The 19900-nt window shown below is 44.3% G+C and overlaps 1 protein-coding gene across 3 annotated transcripts; it reads right to left on the bottom strand.

Moving 5' to 3' along the window:
• Positions 1-2206: 2206 nt before the first annotated feature.
• LOC310772749 (transcription factor Sp3-like) lies at positions 2207-19534 on the bottom strand. Of its 3 annotated transcripts, none has more exons than XM_083632659.1 (8): positions 19426-19534; positions 18107-18331; positions 17419-18024; positions 17018-17194; positions 16631-16832; positions 10744-10930; positions 9735-9931; positions 2207-3904 (listed from the first exon to the last, which is right to left on the bottom strand). In XM_083632659.1, exons 2-8 carry the CDS (start codon positions 18320-18322, stop codon positions 3651-3653), a joined length of 1839 nt encoding a protein of 612 aa, XP_083488785.1. In that variant the 5' UTR covers positions 18323-18331; positions 19426-19534; the 3' UTR covers positions 2207-3650. The 3 variants fall into 3 exon arrangements, with proteins under 3 accessions (XP_083488785.1, XP_083488784.1, XP_083488783.1); XM_083632658.1 differs by having other exon boundaries at positions 19386-19521; XM_083632657.1 differs by lacking the exon at positions 19426-19534 and adding an exon at positions 19002-19371.
• Positions 19535-19900: the final 366 nt, after the last annotated feature.

Genomic DNA, 19900 nt, shown 5'->3' with positions numbered 1-19900 from the left:
AAAATATACAGTAGCCTTTTCCAGATTTTGACCTATAGCCAGACACTTCAAAAGTCATACAGAGATAAATCCAGTTATACAGAGAGAAATACAGCATCAGTGGCAGTGCCTTTGTGGTTCACTGTGTATGTCACCTGCATGCCTTCAGAGGAGGAGGATGTTCTAATCTGGGATGTGCACAAACTGAACTTTCATCTGTGTTTTTTTAGGCAGCAAAGTTATTTTCTGTTTGAATAAAAATAAAATATAAATGGAAATAGGCGTAACAATCTTCTTTTAGTTTTTATTACACTTCTATTTGAGGATATTAAAGCCGGCCCCTAGGCGTAAACAGCTGGTGACGTTAAAGACTGTCCACAATGGAAATAAGCCTTTTGATTGATTGAATTTATAGATACAATAGAAGATTCAAGGGATAGCATGTAAAAGTGTAAACACTTATTTCCAACATGGTCCCTGATATTTTATTGTGTTCTCTTGTGTTCTCAACCTCGATGATTTTTTAAATGTACTGTATAGCTACTTCCTGCTGGGCAGTTGTATACTATCTTTTGATCAATTATCAAATAAATTCAATCACTACCGGTAATCAACCAATCAAAACGCTTATTTCCATTGTGGACTTTTTCTTAACCAATCATCACTCCTCATGCCTAACTCTAACCAATCATCACTCATCATGCCTAAACCCAACCAATCATCACTCTGCATGCCTACTAGTCTCACGTAGTCTACGGCTGGCACTGAGAGACTACTGTCCTCTAGTCTAGAGAGCGTGACTCATTAGCCAATGAACAGCCAGGAATGGGTCTCGCGCTACTTTTGCATGCTAAAATAAAGCTGATAATGTACAATTTGATTCAAGGGATGAAAAACCCTTTCAAAGTACAACCCAAACTGTCTATTTTGCTGCAACTCGACAGTGCTGCTTTTTTTACTCAAGAGTTCCAGGACCTTACTTCCTGGAAAGAAACTGGTCCATTGGAGTGAATCTTCTATCTACATGGCTCTGTGCGAGACTAGCCTAAACCTAACCAATCACTCCTCATGCCTAAACCTTTGCATGTGAAAGTTTTTGCCATTGCCTTGTGGTCACTTGTAGTAATATTAAAGCTATATATTTTTTATATTCTTTGGCCAAATTCATTTAAAAACTACATTTATTTTGAATGTGCTAATGTAATGCTGGTTATCTGGTTTTATTTGGGGGCAGGGGGAACATTATTATAAAGTAACTTTGAAGTCATGAAAATCGACTATTTTCTTAGCACCCCCACATATTGGTCTAGCCCAATGGTCTAGCCTCCCCCAAGGCCCCCCTTAGAAAAAATCCTGGAGCCTGTTCCTTTCATTTTATTGCCCACAATTGTAGTTTGTAGACTCACTAAGCAAATATGAATGTAGTTGAACTACCAGCAAGCTACTGCAAAATGTAGTTAAACTACGTAGTTCAACGACATGTAGTTCACTATTCCCCAACACTGCTTTTACATGCAAAAACTGACTAAACTAAACTAAAGGCATTTTGTCAGCACCAGTGGCTCTGGCATTACATTACTGGCTTAAGTGGCTTTACTGGGGAAGCTAAGCAGGGCTGGCTGACTGGTGCTGACTGGCTGACTGGGCTGACTGGTGCTGGAAGTGGTGTTGGAGGACCAGTAGGAGGTGCTCTATCCCTCTGGTCTGATAAATAATCTTCCCCAATAACTGAGACTGACTATCCGGTGAGTGAGCATCGTCCTTCGGCTGAGACGTTAAACCGAGGTCCTGACTCTGGTCATTAAATATCCCATCGGCACTTTTTGCAAAAGTAGGGGTGTAACCCCAGTGCCTTGGCCTTCAATCATGGCCCCTAATCCCATTGCACATGGCACATTCAGTCCTCAACTCTCCACCAAGATAGCTGATGTGTAGTGAATGTTCTGTTGTGGTGCAAACTGGCTGCCATGCATCATCACCCAGGTGGGTGCTACACATAAGTGGTGGACGAGTTGAGCTCCCCTCAATGAGAGACTCATGATAGTATCATGTTTGGCTTTAGATAAGTAGTTTGTCTGTACACATCTATATATTGTGTTGCTGCTGCTGAACAGGAACCTTTCAGATGCAGCACAGTAAATCCATCCTGTTCCCATTTAAAGAGAAAAGCCTCTGGGCTGCGGTTGGCAGTCTCTGCCACCCCCACACACATGCAGCTGGTTACTGGAAGGTTTCAGACTTTTATTGTGATCCATTTGAAAAAAGGTTTTACAAAAAGTAACATTCAAATTTTACAGAAATTAATAAAATAAAATAAAAAAAATCACTTAAAATAAGGTTTGATACAACAGATTCTGTTAACTAAGTAATGGCTTCTATGAACAATGTGAAAGTAAGGTAATATACATGTACATGAATGCTACAAACATGAACAAACTGAGGAAAAGATTACATAAAAAAATAACAATGGCGTGATTGATTTCCTTTTGACTGAGTGACATCTGGCCAGAATTACCAACAGAACAGTTATTGCAAAAATCTGTGATTCCACATCATCCAACTGGAATGACAACACCTCCGCACAAGCTCATTGATTTGTTGCATACGTTTTTCCACTTATTCACATAACATCGGTGTGCGTTTAGTTTTTTCCCTCCCATCACAAGTTAACAATGACAAGAGACAAGAGCCCTGCAGGAATTCAGAGGTCAACATTCTACGTTTCCTCGTATGATCGCCACCGTGAGGCTAGATTTAGACGACACCCAGACTGGCAAAAGAGACATGGAAAACTGAAATACAAATGCTGAATTTACAACAGAAGTGTGTAAAAAGGAAAATAAAGAGTTGGGTAAGCACAACGGACGGTGTGCTCGTGAGGACAGATGAGCGAGACATTCTGTTCACACTGACCAGGTGCTGGAACAAGTTGCCCCTCCCCCCCTTTTTTCTCAGAGCCACTTGCATCTATCCCCCGGTTCCCAGGAAGGGCTTCGGGGTGGGACACACAAAACCATCGTGAGATCAGTTAACAGTGGCACTGTTGTCCTACTCTGACTGCCAGCTAATATCAATTCTACTTGAAGCAGCGCGGCATGACATTAATATAACTTACTGTACTGTTGCGCCAGTACAATGCCGATGCCGCGCTGCTTCAAACGGTATTCAACCCTCTCCCTGCTCTCAGACAATGAATGGTTAAAATGTATCGTCCCGGAGAGGTACACTAGTTCCTTTTCCCCTCTTCCAAAAAACTCCCACAATTTTCATCATCATTTGACAAACACATTTTATCTCCATTACGGTTACATCAGCCGCAAAGCTTAAAAAAAACACATGCACCTCCAGCATTTTATACAAGAGTATGATACAAAATAAGGCATTTTCATTGTGTTGAGTGTTCATGTCGTGTTTTGAGTGTCTATGCGTGTTCTGTGTGTGTTTGCGCATGTGTACATAGCAACCACATTTTAATGTTATTTTTTTTGCCCGCCTATAAAAAGACTGCAAAAAACAAACATAAAGTCAAGATAACTCTTACTTAAAATATATATATTTGTCATATATATTTACGTATATATTCATATGTAAAAAAAAAAGAGGGGAAGAGAAAAGCCCAAGAAGTCCCTGTGATAGGCCAGTTCAAAATAAGCCACACCCCATAGCCCGCCTCATTCGATGACCTCACCGTGCGCCATGGTGACCAGCTGCAAAGGGATCTCCTGACTGCCTACGAGGTCGTGGCTGGTGGCTGTGTGGAGGATGAGTGTGGCTCCGTCTGCGGTGATGATGGTTTCAGTGGAGGTGTGCGGAGACGTGGACGAAACGGCGCCTTTTTTATTGGAGTGAGTCTTTATGTGCTTGGCCAGGTGGTCGCTCCTCATGAACCTCTTGGAGCATTCTGTGCACACAAACTTCTTCTCTCCTGTCAGAGAAAAAAGCACAGCCCGCAGATTAGGGACGAATCAACGCCTCGCAGGTGACACGTGTGACATTTAGGAACAACCAGCTTTCTATCATTCATTACAAAATCATCTCAGAAAACTGCAGTTTTGCAGTCATTCATTTAATTTGGGAGTTATTGAGAGTTGATTTTAGGACCAGTGATGTCATTCAAATGATATAATACAATAGAATATGATACAAAGCTGGATGAAAATCGGCAGTGTTCCTTTAAGCATTCATGTGCGTGCTGGCAGAAGCGATGATAAAGGCCTGGCAGACAATGTTGAGGGAGACGCCACAATGTTGGAGGAATGACAATTATGAATTGAACACCCTACCGAGGTGCAGATATTAAACCAGGTTTTTGTGAGATTGTCCCATTGCCTGTAAAATGAGAGCATCCAAAATCATTCATACAGTATGTCCCCGGCAGATCGCTCACTCGAAGCTCTCAATGCTAATACTTTAGCAAACACTATGCTAAGTGATGGTAGGCGACTAGCGTTATCCAAATTAGATCCATTTAAAGAGATCTTTACCACTTTTCAACCAACTCTCTATCCAAAATCGGGATAGTGTGACAAACAGCATTTTTTATGCTCACTCTCTCTATGGGGTACAGCTTCAGGATCTGCTCTACTTGTAGGAATATCCCAGTTGAGTGACGTCACACCCGAGTTGACCGCGTTCCAGTAAAACAGTTGGAAAACCAGCTTGGGTTAGCTCTAGCCAGGCTAGCCATTGTTAGCAGTAACAGTTGATAACAATGCATTTTGTGGTATTTTGCACATACAAACACCATAGCAACATGTCCACAGATAGAAGTTAGACAGTACTGTGTGCACAACTGATTTAATGAGACACAAATAAGCCAGAAGTGCTAATAAAATGTGGATAGACAAATTTGGAGTGGACATCACACGGTTATGTCACTGCAGTTGCGCACGCATCGTGGTAGCAGAAAATCAGAGGAAACCGAAACTAGAGAGATCCACGGAATACGGGAGAAAGACGTCTTGTGCCGTATGTACAGACACTCGACTTTCCCACTAGGAATATGACGATGTCCGGCACTGCAACTTTAGCGATGTAGTTACTAGTTGGATCCTAGACACATCCTGACAGTGAGTATGGGGCAGGAAACCTCACCCCATTGAAAGAGTTAGCTTATTTGTGTAAGATAACCTGTCTGTTGCTGGCAAACCTTTAAAATATGTGGAGGAGGCGTCCGGATCTTCAATATTTCTATGACCGCTGAACCGCTAGCTGTCCCTTTCTGCAACCAGTTCGTCTCCACCCACAAAATATGTAATCACTGTTTGCAAACATAAGCGGTCTATTACCTAGTGCAATTGGAAGAACGCGACATACCAGTGACGCCACTGAGAGCTTTAACAACTCATATCAGCTGGTGGGGGCAGAGTTTCTGCCGGAAGATGAACAGGGAGCTCTGTGTGGAGCAGGATATACTACTGGGTGGAGCAGCATATACTACTGGGTGGAGCAGGATATACTACTGGGTGGAGCAGGATATACTACTGGGTGGAGCAGGATATACTACTGTGTGGAGCAGCATATACTACTGTGTGGAGCAGGATATACTACTGGGTGGAGCAGGATATACTACTGTGTGGAGCAGGATATACTACTGTGTGGAGCAGGATATACTACTGTGTGGAGCAGTATATACTACTGGGTGGAGCAGGATATACTACTGTGTGGAGCAGGATATACTACTGTGTGGAGCAGCATATACTACTGGGTGGAGCAGTATATACTACTGGGTGGAGCAGGATATACTACTGTGTGGAGCAGTATATACTACTGGGTGGAGCAGGATATACTACTGTGTGGAGCAGGATATACTACTGGGTGTTGCAGCATATACTACTGGGTGGAGCAGGATATACTACTGTGTGGAGCAGGATATACTACTGTGTGGAGCAGCATATACTACTGTGTGGAGCAGGATATACTACTGGGTGGAGCAGCATATACTACTGTGTGGAGCAGGATATACTACTGTGTGGAGCAGCATACTACTGGGTGGAGCAGCATATACTACTGTGTGGAGCAGGATATACTACTGGGTGTTGCAGCATATACTACTGGGTGGAGCAGGATATACTACTGTGTGGAGCAGGATATACTACTGTGTGGAGCAGCATATACTACTGTGTGGAGCAGGATATACTACTGGGTGGAGCAGCATATACTACTGTGTGGAGCAGGATATACTACTGTGTGGAGCAGCATACTACTGGGTGGAGCAGCATATACTACTGTGTGGAGCAGGATATACTACTGTGTGGAGCAGGATATACAGTACTACTGTGTGGAGCAGCATACTACTGGGTGGAGCAGCATATACTACTGGGTGGAGCAGGGTATAAATACTACTGACATTGTAATGATACAAGCTGGTTGAAAAGCACTGACATTTCCTTTTAAGTCAATATAGCTGATGTCACCACTAGGGCTATTTTTGCAATTATTTCAATTGAGCAGCCACCTATTGATCTGCTGTGCAGTGATTTTTAGCTGTACACTCTCCTTTACTTTCTATAGACACAGGGAAAGTAGTCCCTGCTAGTTCAAAACAGTGTTATTTTTTGCACCATAATGCATATCCAAATCTCCCACAAAAAAATGCCAAAATTAACTGCATATCAGTCAAGATTACCAACCATTTCGCAACACAGTGTATGCTAAAGTGTTAGCATGAAGCTCTGGAGTGAATGATCGACTGGGGACAGATGAATGATTTTGGTGTCGACATCGTCGTCTTTTAACAGATAGCAGACCAAGGAACAAACTCCTAAAAGCGTTGGCGTATTCCTTTCACTCGGTTTGATCAGGGAGGAAGAGGTGATCACATTACAATCTTTGTTTTTGTGGTCACTCTTCCAACATAGGTGCATGTATACCCCTTGTAACCATTGCTAACTGCTCTCTAAACATATTACAACATGCCATCATTAGCTTTACTTTCCAGACCAAATAATAATAATAACCCATAAAGCCCGTCTGTAAAACTGTTCTAGGAGTTTTTTAAATCATTGAGTCTTAGACTAGCACATGCCTCCTCCGATACATGTGCAGACGTGCAGTCGCCAGCCACCTCTTTCACAACAGCGAGAAGTTTCACGGGCAAGATGTAGCGGGTGGGAGGATCACGCTATTCCCCCCAGTTTCCCTCCCCCCTGAACAGGTGCCCCAACCGACCAGAGAAGGCACTAATGCAGCAACCAGGACACATTTAAGCAATATCACACTCGAGGGCGGGCTGTTGGACTCTTAATATCATCACGGCTGTGATTCGGTTGTAGCCGAAGATGATCACAGCCGTGACGATATTAGAGTACAACAGCCCGCCCTCGAGTGGGATATTGCTTTTATACAACAGTTGTACAGCATAAACAAAGCTATTCATCAAGTAATAATCTAATTTTAAAGTTATTTGAGACAACAGATGCTTTCTGACTGTTATTTGTCTCCACCAACAAATTAGTTCCCTCAGGATTGCACTACCAGGAGTTGCCAAGCAACAACAGGTAAACTTGGTGCCTGCAGTTTCCCGAATGCAAGCTAGCTACAAGCACCAAGTAGGAACTACGCAGGCGGAACTTATGTTTTCAGATGGTAAACAAAATCCTTAGAGTACAATTGTATGTGATTTTTTATTTGATTGTTTTATACAGTAACCCATATGATGCGAGAAGCAGCTGGCCCCCCGGCATTTTCACATGATCTAATCTGGCCACCATTCAAAAAAGTTTGGACACCCCTGCGTTAGCTACTTTGAGGTTAGCACAGACGATTTCAGCTTACCTTTCATAATTAAGGTCAAATGTATCCATATCGCTGTCCCTAATAGGTGCACGAACGCTGTTTGAACTCAGCTTAATCAAGGTTACAGCTGTGAAGCGGAGTGATATACACACACTGAAGTGCCCGTGATCTTATACTGAAATATCGGCACGGCTGGAATGCCTCTTGTCCAATCAAATTGCTCGGCCGGAACGAACTGTTGTCCAACTGTTTTATAAACCCCACCGGCACCCGCAGACACGGCCAATGGTGCCTGTAGAAACGTCTGACAAGCTGTAAGTACCGCTGCCCGCTAATTGAAGCCGGGTCTGGCGGTGCTTTTACCTCTACACTACCCAGAAGCCCTCTAGGACGTGATCTTAAAGTGCCCCTCCAGTCAGTTTTCCACCTGCGTACAGTCCTGCTGTACAGTAGAAATGAAAAACTGCATGCGCCGTAAATGGTAAATGGACTGCATTTATATAGCGCTTTTATCCAAAGCGCTTTACAATGTGCCTACATTCACCCATTCACACACCTAGGGCGGCCAGCTGCCACGCAGGGTGCTGGCACAGCCATCGGGAGCAATTCGGGGTTCAGTGTCTTGCCCAAGGACACTGACACTGCGGACTGGAGGAGCCGGGGATCGAACCACCAACCTTCTGATTTGTGGACAACCCGCTCTACCTCCTGAGCCACAGCCGCCGTCATCAACTACGTCACCAGTCTAATCTTTTGCACTAAAGTTCATCTATTGGTAAGATGTTCCACTGCAACGTCAGACTGTTGTCCAAAAAGGATAACTCTCTCAGCGCGCTCTGCTGCTTCTGCGCCCTGTGTGTTTTGGCCGAGCCTCACTCCTCCTACCTTCAATACAATCTTCGTCTCTCTTCCAGCCGGTCAGACTGGAAACAGTATGGCTGCCTCAACTCCGCTAAACGTTCACCCAGAAGCCACATATTGATATAAATATCAGTATAACCAGCCAACAGATATCAAAGCTGGTGGGCATATAAGCAAAATAAATTGAAAGAGTGTAACTCGAACTGGTTAAAAGTGACTGTCGCGGAGTTTTGAGCCAGAACGAACTACGTTAGCAAACGTAGCTAAGCCAAGCGATTGTATTCACTGTAATATTGTATTAATATGACAGGTGACGTGAGTGTTGATAACCATAAAGTCTGACGTCAGCACCCCTTTCTAGCACGTGAGCCAATTTAAGAGTTTGAGCCCAAAATAAGGTTATTTGTCAACAGAATACAGTGGCAACACTTTGGCTAATTAGCAGAGCAGGAAAAAACACTGCTACACATGAAATAGCTTAAAATGACAAAAGTGGCTGGAGGGGGGCTTTAATGACTTGTGCGAGGTGGTCTCACCTGTGTGTGTCCTCCTGTGTCTGTCTCACCTGTGTGTGTCCTCCTGTGTCTGTCTCACCTGTGTGTGTCCTCCTGTGTCTGTCTCACCTGTGTGTGTCCTCCTGTGTCTGTCTCACTTGTGTGTGTCCTCCTGTGTCTGTCTCACCTGTGTGTGTCCTCCTGTGTCTGTCTCACTTGTGTGTGTCCTCCTGTGTCTGTCTCACCTGTGTGTGTCCTCCTGTGTATGTCTCACCTGTGTGTGTCCTCCTGTGTCTGTCTCACCTGTGTCTGTGTCACCTGTGTGTGTCCTCCTGTGTGTGTCCTCCTGTGTCTCTCTCACTTGTGTGTGTCCTCCTGTGTCTGTCTCACCTGTGTCTGTCTCACCTGTGTGTGTCCTCCTGTGTCTGTCTCACTTGTGTGTGTCCTCCTGTGTCTGTCTCACTTGTGTGTGTGCTCCTGTGTCTGTCTCACCTGTGTCTGTCTCACCTGTGTGTGTCCTCCTGTGTCTCACCTGTGTCTGTCTCACTTGTGTGTGTCCTCCTGTGTCTGTCTCACCTGTGTGTGTCCTCCTGTGTCTGTCTCACCTGTGTGTGTCCTCCTGTGTCTGTCTCACTTGTGTGTGTCCTCCTGTGTCTGTCTCACCTGTGTGTGTCCTCCTGTGTCTCTGCAGCTCGTCGCTCCTGGTGAACCTCTTGCCGCAGAACATCCAGTTGCAGACAAAGGGTCTCTCCCCGCTGTGCCAGCGCAGGTGGGCTCGCAGGTGGGACGTCTTCCCGTACACCTTCCCACAGCCAGGAATGTGGCAGATATGCTGCTTCTTCTTACCCATGCCTGAACCTCTGTGAGGAGCAGATTGAGAAGACACAATAATACAATGGTTGATCACCTGTTCTTCAAGCTGTTACATAAGAACGAATGACTCTAAACTAAAAAAATAAACAATTCTGAAAATGTGCAATTTACAGTCTGCAAAGCTAAATGGATAGCTGAATGAATGTTTTACTCCACATGGATTTTTTTTTATTACATTACATTTATTACAGCATGGCACTGATGAAAGATTAGCCAAACGTGAGACATAAAATATTTGTATTTGCATGGAACCTGCTATCTGCAGGAGAAAGCCGCATTTAAAATGCATTTTTTAAATGCTACCTCCCAGTAACAAGCTGCAATTGGATTTAAGGCCAATTTAACAAATTAAACGCAAACATAAAGCTGGTAAAATAGACTATTTCCCATTGCTAATCAAAGTTTGAAACGGAAGCAAATTACAGGTTTAGAGACATGACTGTCGAAAAGTTGTTTAGTAAAGCCCTTTGTGATGAATTGTTTTTGGAATACCCCTAAATATCATGTGTAATGTGTAACGATGTAAATAATAATAATAATAATTTACAGCTGCATCATAATAAAACAATTGAAAATAAACCTGCATAACATGGTGGAAAACACAATATTGCCAATTATTGCAATTAAGAACATTTGATTTCAAAACATTTTTAAACTTTAGATTCAGACTTTTTAAACTGTTTACCACCACCCCCACCGCAATCTCTTCTATTGAACACACTTTGTAAACAAACTTTTGAAGAAATCTATTGAACACAAATACTTGATGGTGTCTGTGTGTGTATTTTGTGAGACCCACCTTCCTCCAGACTCTTTGCAGTTGGGGCAGGTGCAGGCCACTCTGCGGAGCCTCTTGCCCTCGCTGGGCATATCCAGGTCCTCGTCGCCGATCTGTACCCGCAGGTTGTTCAGGTCACTGGGGTTCAGCGTGGAGTCTCCGCTCAGATGCCACTCCTCAGAGTCCGGCTCCTCCTTTATGTGGATGTCTGAATCAGGGAGAAAATGAGAGACTTGGCTATGATTGCTTTCAGTGAGCGGTAAACGAATGAAAGGAAAGCTGCTCTTGCGTGAAAACCTCTTCTCTAAACTGTTAAAGGATATGGTTGGTGTTTTGTAATGCATTGCTTACCAGCATTCCTGCACATTTTCAAATTTTCCATACTTTTCCAGACTAAAATTTCCATTAAAATGTCCATACTTCTCTGTCAGACCATTTGACATCCGAGTACACAAGGGCGTCACTTTAACACAATCTGCGTTAAATGCCTGCTATTAACGTCGTGCATATTAATCACTCCCGCATTAAATAATTGAAGACCCTCAACTCACAGCCAGATGCATCAATTTCCTCAAGTCCCAACTTGCGCTGCAAAGAAAACAGGTCTTTTTTATGGGGCTTTACCGGGTTTTTATTCTGTAATGCAACCAATCTGAAGCAGTTTATCACCATTCATGACTTCTGTCACTCTATCATGTATCAGTTACAGCAGTCTGTCACAAAATGTATGATTAGGACATGGAGGATTTTTTTTTTTTTTTCTGAGCTGGGCTGGGCGATATTGTTGAAATCAAGATAATCATGATTTTTCTCAATATCAATATGTATCATGATGGTTAATGCATGCAGAAATAACGTTAAATCACGTTAAAATAATCAAATCACATTAAAGTCGAACTGAACCTGTTCGTCACGTGCATAATGAGTCCTTTTCAGACTGAAAACATAAGTTTGTCTAAGATGACAGGTTGAGAGGCGGGTCATAGTATCATGTCGATGATTTTATTTGACAATTCTGGGGACTGGATTGGGCTTTGGCCAATCCTGGCGTGTTCCGCCTCCAAATCGAGTGCGATTCAGTGTGTTGTGGCGCTCCCCTCGGGAAGAGCCTTTTGACGGGAGGAGTGGATGTCAGCGACCCGCAGGCAGCCAGCTGCCTTCGTGTTGCCGAGCGGAGAGTGCAGCACGTCGGCCTGGAATCTCCGAGGTGCAACCCCTGACAACCAAGCTCTCGGATGCGCGCGCCATTATCGCTGCTGTAACGATACGATATCCCTGGAATGCGAGTTTTAACGAGCCAGTTACATTTCTTTGCATTCTTAGAGATTATAGTTTTTGTTTTTTGTTCATGTTTCTAACAATTGGCCATGTTAGTAGTTAGTTTATGGCAGGGGTGGGCAACTATTTTTCATGGGGGGCCACATGAGAAACCCAGACTGTTGCCAGGGGCCGAACAAATATTGTCATGCCGTAACCCATGGATGGGCAACTTTGATGATAGAGAGGGCCACAAAAAAAAATCCTCGCTACCAGATTTTGCTGAGGGCTGAATGGCGCCAGCGCGAAAAATTTGGGGCATTTGAAGCCAGGTTTAGAGGAATAACTCATTTTAAATTAACAGTTGTGATGTCATTATTCAGTCTTAACCACCAATATTTGATCCTTTTCCTCACTCACTCCTATGTCACCACCTGCTCTCCCTATTTCCACTAGCCTAAATGTTTTTCTTGAAATAAACCAGAATATGAGTGGGTTAATTTAAGCATAAGTATCAGTAAGTGGCCCGTGATTCTCAAAGCCTGTGTTGAGGGTCACACAAGACCAAAAATGCACTCTTGAAGCTAAATAAATCCAAAACCAACAAGCTAATTATTTAAATTTCTACTTCAATGTAGAACAGTCATTTCTTACACATGAGATTACTTTTAGCCTTTTAGTCATAAATATTATTGAAAGATATTCCATATTCCAGACTGAAATGCTATAACAGAAGAGTATTGCCCAGAATGACATGAACATTTGGACACTTATTCAGCGGGTATATTGCATGTTGCGTTCAAGTGCACTGTAAAAAAAAAAATTTTTTTTTTTTTTTTGTTTTGTGTGCAATTCCATCGCGGGCCACACAGGGGGCGCCCGCGGGCCGCATACGGCCCGCGGGCCGTATGTTGCCCATGTATGGTTTATGGGATAGGAATTCTGCCAGATGAGAGACACTAGGCGCCATTTTCGACTTCATTTGGAAGAGAAAATTATCCAGAAATGAAGATTTGATTGACAGCTGCATGTCGTGATATGATTGGTTGAAATGGGGTAGAAATTTGATAGTACTGGGTGACGTCAGCAAACTGTAAATTACTGTTATCAATGAAATCTTGAAAAAACTAAAGAAATTAGATTGTTGTGATTTGTTTTGCATACATTATTAAATAGGTGCACTGCATACCCAGGTATTTGAACTAAAAGAAAAGAAAAGTAATTCTTGGGTTCAGCTCGACTTTAACCTCAGACTGTTAATATATTGACTGCTGAGGGTCACCGCAAGCTGCAAGGCAACCTCCAGACGGTCCTTCTTCAGCATACCTTTCGCGTCTGCAATGACACCGTGGGGGCATGACAAATCGACGTATTTTGACACCCCGGGAGTGAGACCGGGTTGGTTGGGAAAACAGCTAGATGTTTATTATGTAACTAAGTGGTTTTAAAATCCAACTTTCTTTTTATCCAACTGTTAACATGTAACATATTAACAGTGCTTCATCTGCCGAGCTACTCGTGGTCGGGTGTAGCCCAGGACCTACAAATTACCAGGATGCTAAAGCGGTCTTCCAAAATTATGGCGGACCCCACCCATCAAGTCTTCAGGGTCCTCCCCCATGCCAGAAGACTGATGTCTTGCAGCATCAGAACCTCTCATCACAGGAATAGCTTCTACCCAACTGCGATCTGCCTCTACAATGAGACCTCAAAGCCCCCACAAATTGGGACTTTTTCACTCCCTCCTCCCCTGAGCAATCCGGCTCTGCAACGATCTTGTATGTTACATTCTGATTAGGGATGTTCATCAATTATCGAAAATCGATAATCGATCGTTAAGGATTGGAATCGATCCTGTGGCATTTGGATCGATTTTTTAATTATTAAAAAAAAAAAAAAAAAAAAAAAATTTTTTTTTTTTGGACTAGGTTTGGGTGGAATTCGTTCCTCCTCGCCCCACTCCATTGCACAGCCGACTAACGTGAGGTGGAGCTTCATATAGTCTCTAGTTTTCTGGCTGGGCACGGGCCTTTGTGCCAACAAAACTGTTTTAAACATGAGAAATTCACACCGGCATGCGCCGGGGACAGCAGTGTTGGAGAGGAGACACATTGAAATAAAGAGTTCATTGAGGAGAACACGTTGTCTTTCGTATTTTCTGCCATAGGCATTCATTTTGTTAAAAAAAAAAAAAAAAAAAAAAAAAAAAAAAATGAAAATATTGAAAATTTTCTAAGTATTAATAAAATCGATAATCGATAATTGATCGTTAATTCTCACCGATTATCGATTTTGGAAAATTTTCAAAATGAACATCCCTAATTCTGATGGCATGATAAAACACTTGCTTCGCTTGTATTGTAAATTTATTTTTTCTAAATTCTGAATTTTATTATTTAGAAAAATTAATAGTCAGATAGTCACAATAGACAGTCTGGAAACACAAATATTTTTCCATACTCTCATTTCCTTTTTTTTTCCAGACCTGGAAAATATAAAAATCTAATTGCATACTTTTCCATACTTGCGTAGGCACCCTGGCTTACAGTCAACAAATCCTATGACAGGGTATATGCAGCAATCCTGAGGTTAAATTCAAGACTTTTTCAAGACCCTTCCAATAAATTTCAAGACCCCATCGCCACTTCGAGCTGTGACCGATTACATCAGCGACACACCTTTAAGTAACACTTACTATACTATAGTACTATACTATACTATACTATACTAGTTGTTGGTGAGGTCCTTGGCGGAAGGGGTTTCCGGGCCTTGTTGGTGAGGCTGATGGCGGTTGGGAAGAAGCTGGTCTTGTGGGCGGATGGTTCTGGTCTTGGCAGACCTCAGTCTCTTGCCGTGGGGGAGTGTCTTAAAGAGTTTGTGGCCAGGGTCGGCCATGATCTTGCGAGACCGCTTCAGTGTCCTGGCTGCATGCAGGTCCTGGAAGGATGGCAGGTTGCATCCGATTATCTTCTCAGCGCAGGGGATGATGCGCTGAAGTCGGTTCGGGTCTTTGAGAGTGGCAGCAGCATACCAGACGATGATGGAGGAGGTGAGGGTGGACTCAACGATGGAAGTGCACCATCATGGCCTTTGGCACTTTGAATTTCTTCAGCTGCTGCACGAAGTACATCCTCTGCTGTGCCTTCTTGGCGAGAGCTCTGATGTTCAGCTCCCATTTTAGGTCCTGGAGGTGTTGAAGGTTCATTGCACTGCTGTCTTTAGTAGCCAGTAGTCACAGCCGCCAGAGAGACTTTACAGCGGGGAGAAGGGACGAGTAAGCAGCACGCGTACATGAGAGAGCCGCCCCGCCATAACGTAATTACCCTAGTTAAAGTGTAAATCGATTTGACGATTTTAATTTTTTTAACATCGTCCTAACTAATTAATTTGATTACGATTCTAAATCGATTTATCGAGCAGCCCTACATGGTCACCACGGTTCAGTGCATGAAGCGATACGACGAATACGTCAAATCCAGAAGGTGGTGGTAAAGCACCTAAACGCTGTTTGAATGCCATGAACACCACAGAAGAACACACCAAAACGCCACATGCTATGGCACACGAGCAGGGTGAGAGAGAGAGAGAGAGAGAGAAAGACGCTACAAATTCCAAGCTGCACTAGTGCGTGTTATGAAAAGATTTATACGCACTGGGAGATTTTAAGGTGGGAAAATGCGTGTAAATACACGCACTCTGGAGCCCTGGAATGGAATGTTTTGTGGAGAGGAAACATTACTGGGGGTCGCTCCAGCATGTTTACAAGCTGTACGTCGCTCCCATGCTACTTCACAAAACCACAACAATGTCAAAGCGTCCAGCTGCCCCCCCCTTTACCATTGTCAAAAAGCGAGTGCAGAGCAGTATCCTAATGACTTATGACTTAGGCGATAAGCTGTTTTGCAAATTCTGTCAACATCAAGCCAACAAGGTAAGCTTGCTAATGTAACGTTACGTAGCCGCAACTATAAAGGACTTTCCTTTTAGTCCTTTATGGTTGCGCATCGTGGCTAAACGTTACCCAACACTGACAAAGCTGTTAACTTGTAAACAAGCAACTTACATCGCGTGAGATGACAAGCAAGATGACAAGCAAGTGAGGAAGAGATGACTCCTTGTCATGTTCCAATAATCCATTATGATGACCAGATGTAATCATTATGCTAAACAAAACTCGCCTCCAATAACGTTACTTACTTGGAAAAGTGAAACCGGGAGGGGTGGGTGGGAGTATTACTCCACATGCACTCTGTTTACAAACTTACTTGTGTACAATAAAGATTTAAAGTGGGGGGAAATGCCTTTGCCCTGTCAAACAGCTGGAATACAGACATCTGAGAGGGAGGCGCACCCCACACTTTGAAAATCGCTGCTGTAGAGTAAAACCTTTTGGTGTGGATTGCCTAGATCTTATTAAATTGTAGACATTTTCATTCTCACTTATTAGACACTATTTCTGATGATAAAATGAGCGTAAAAAGCAAAATACAGAATTCAGAAAAATTTGAATGAAAAAAAAAACAGAATTTGGGATTTGTTGCTCTTTTCCCATTGTACCGAATCCGTACCGAACCGTGACCCCGAAACCAAGGTACGTACCGAATCGTGATTTTGTGTACCATGACACCCCTAATGTGTATGTGTGCCGTACCAGCTGGACTGTTTGCGTCCTCCCCTGTTTGCGTGTAGTGCAATCCAGTCTGTCCCACAGAGTTGACTGTGACGGTCTGAAGGTTAGGCAGGCTGACATGGCCTCCGTGCCCCAGAGGGAGGGTCTGCACCGGGGATAGGGTCAGTTGCTGGGCCTGGCCCTGGGGCAGCTGGAGACCCTGGAGAGACTGAACTCCCTGAACCTGGAGAGAACACAAGGATCGATAGAACAGTTCTGAGCATAGCACTGAAATTGGCTCATAATCATGTGATGTAGCACTCTATTACAAGCATATTTAATGTGATGTAGCACTCTATACAAGCACATTTAAAAGAAATAAATAAGAGCTGTGAGCCCTGAGATCCCTACACACTCCTCATACCATACCTGGAAGGTCTGCCATTGGATCTGTCCAGTGGCAGAGACTGTTTGGGCCTGGATCAGGAAGGTTCCTGGGTTGACCAGCTGTACGCTCTGTAGAGACTGGCCTGATGCCAGGTCCTGGCTGTCCCCGGACAGATGGAGGATGGGCTGGGAGAGAGTGGTGGCGTTGGAAGTTGATACCTGCAATGTAGGAAACATGAAAATAATAAATAAAAGGCGATGGGCGAGACCTAACATTCAAGCCAGGTTTCCACGTCAAGGCTTGTCCTAGTAAGTTTAACAGCACAATGGATAGTTACACTGGATCCTGTGTATTTACAAAAGTTAGATGCACAATAATAGAATCCAAGGCAACATGATTGTGCCTCTTTAATGTGGATTGTGAAGCAGCAAAGCGCTCCGACCTGGATTTGCTGCAGATGGTTGTGGGAGTTGAAGTTCCCCGAAGAGGAGGGGTCGGACACGCCCGCAGACACGGCAGTCGCTTGGGTCAAAACGCCAGTGCCGTCGATGGTCTCGGGGAGCTGGGAAGAGGCGGAGGAAGTGGAGGTTGGCACGTAGAGCTCTTGGTTAGCGCTGCCGTCAGCCACAGTCACTAGCTGCTGTTTGGCTGCGGCGGCGTGGTCCTGACTGTTCAGCGTCTGGCCGCCCATGATCAGCTGGCCTTCGGCTGTTACCCCTGTGACACCCGTCGCTATAGGGACCGTCTGAGCGCCCGCCAGCCCTAGCGACTCCAGATCCAAGCTGTTTATGGGGACGAAGGTTATGTTGCCGGGCAACCCCATAGGTATCGTGCCGGTGTACGCCGACCCCCCCAATGATACCCCTTGGATGGACTGCACGTGCCCCGCCTGCGTCAGGAGGTCTGTGGTTGCCGTTGTGGCGCAGCTGATTCCAAGGCTGCCATGGCTGCCGTCTTGGATGAGCTGGATCTGTCCCGTGCCGTCATCCAATCCCTGCGCCTGGAATCCTGCTAGTGTTCCATCTGCATTTTGGATCTGCGGGATGACCTGGAGGAGGGGTGACACTTCTAGTCAGCAACACTGCCTGTAAACAACACCAACTGTGGGTTAAGAGTGTGTCTTCTTTTACCTGATACTGAATGCCAGACACTCCATTCGATGCCTCATTCCCAGATGCTGTAACATAAATGGGCTGGTTCATACTCCCAATAGGAAGCACATACTGCCCATTGGACGTGACAATTCCAGAGTTTGGAATGTGAAGGACTCCATGGTCTTCCTTCCCAGTTGAGACCGGAGTTAACACCTCCCATCGGTCTGAACCTGTTAGCTGAATGGCCGACATATCTGTCGTCTGCAAGTGAAATAGACAAATTCGAATTAATGAGATCGGATAGATCATATTACCTCAATCCCCAAGGAGACAGTAATTCATCTCAACTCAGGATGTGATCAAAGGGGAAAGCCAACTAGCCTGGCTATTGCCTGAGAGACAGTGGAACGATTCAGAGTCATTGCTGATACATCAAAGACAGAGTGAATAATGTAAACTGAGAGTCAAGCAGGATTGATGATGCAAAGAATGGACGACAGAACAGGCATTAGCTGGTTACAGCACCGAGACACATTCAAGTTAACATGCTCCCTAGCTCGCATGGAAACGGCCGAGTGCAGGGAGTGGGGGATGGGTGACTGATCACTGTAGAAGTGAACGCTAATGTTACTGTTTTTATCATCGACGCTTTCCCATACTACACTGTGCGACCACTGCATCCTCCCATCCCAGCCAAGGTACACGGGCTATCTTTCAGCGAGCCGACCCAAGTGACTGACTCCAGTGTCCTACCCACTATGGGCGGGTTTTAGAGGGGTAAAGTGGGTGGCCGTTATTGAGGGGAACACAGGAAGTGTACGGCTTTCACCCCATGCATCAAAATTTTAAAACGTGTGAACTTCATGCTCTCAATAACATCCAGCAAGTATAGGTGGGAGAAAGCGAAAAGACGAGCTAAAATGTCGGATACCTGTGTTTCCGCCCCGCCGCCGTGTTGCAGAAACTCGCTTTGACTGCTGTCCACGTCCGCGGACGCCATTTCTCCTTGTTTCAAAGGCTGCTCTAGCGCTAGCAGTGAGAGAGGGGGAAACTGAACAAAACTCTGTAATCTTCAACTCTGGCCTCACAGAAAAGCTCGCAAAGCATCCCCACTCTTCAGTCCAAAAGGAGTTGACTGCGAAATGCAACTTTGCAACGAGGATTCTGAGGCGATTTCGGCTCAGATTGAATGTTTACTTTGTCAACTCCGTGGCTAGCCAGCTAGCTAGTTAGCTAACCATATCTAGCTAGCACCAGAGCTCTGGTAAAAGATTAAAAGACGCAGCTTGGTTTGCTGTACGTTGCACAAACTCACCGATTAGTTGTACGCTTCGATGCGCTAAATGTTTACGTACCAGTCATAGCGTGAATGGTAGTAATCGGAAGATAATCTGATCAACTAAACTCCGAACATGATTATTTTATCAAAGGCGGGCTAGTGTTGATCGGTGAATTCGGGTCGATTTTTTTTCTATTTTGATTGACGGTGCGGGAAACACAAAAAGGTGGGACTAACAAGCTTGACCGTCGAATTTGCATCACATTACAGGAAGTCCCGCCGTTCTTCTCTAAACCGATTGGCTAATCGAGGGGTTAGGTGAGACGTCATTGGCCAACCAAGATGTCGATCATTTTTAATAGAACGTGCGTTTCCTGTTTGTTGTTGGACGAGAGCAGAAATGGAATGCAGTTGAATCCATTGAGTAATACTAGGAAACATTAGTAGTCGTATTACTTGGAAAACAGCTGTGTTGGTGTCGAGATATTGCACTTTATTACCTTTACTGTTAAATGAATACGTACATGTTGAATCTGCACAGTAGCAGCGTT

Source organism: Poromitra crassiceps, assembly GCF_964638095.1.
Source record: "Poromitra crassiceps genome assembly, chromosome: 3".
Classification (NCBI taxonomy): Eukaryota; Metazoa; Chordata; class Actinopteri; order Beryciformes; family Melamphaidae; genus Poromitra; species Poromitra crassiceps.
Note: the sequence above shows the minus strand (reverse complement) of the source record. Positions and strands in the feature narration are given on the sequence as shown.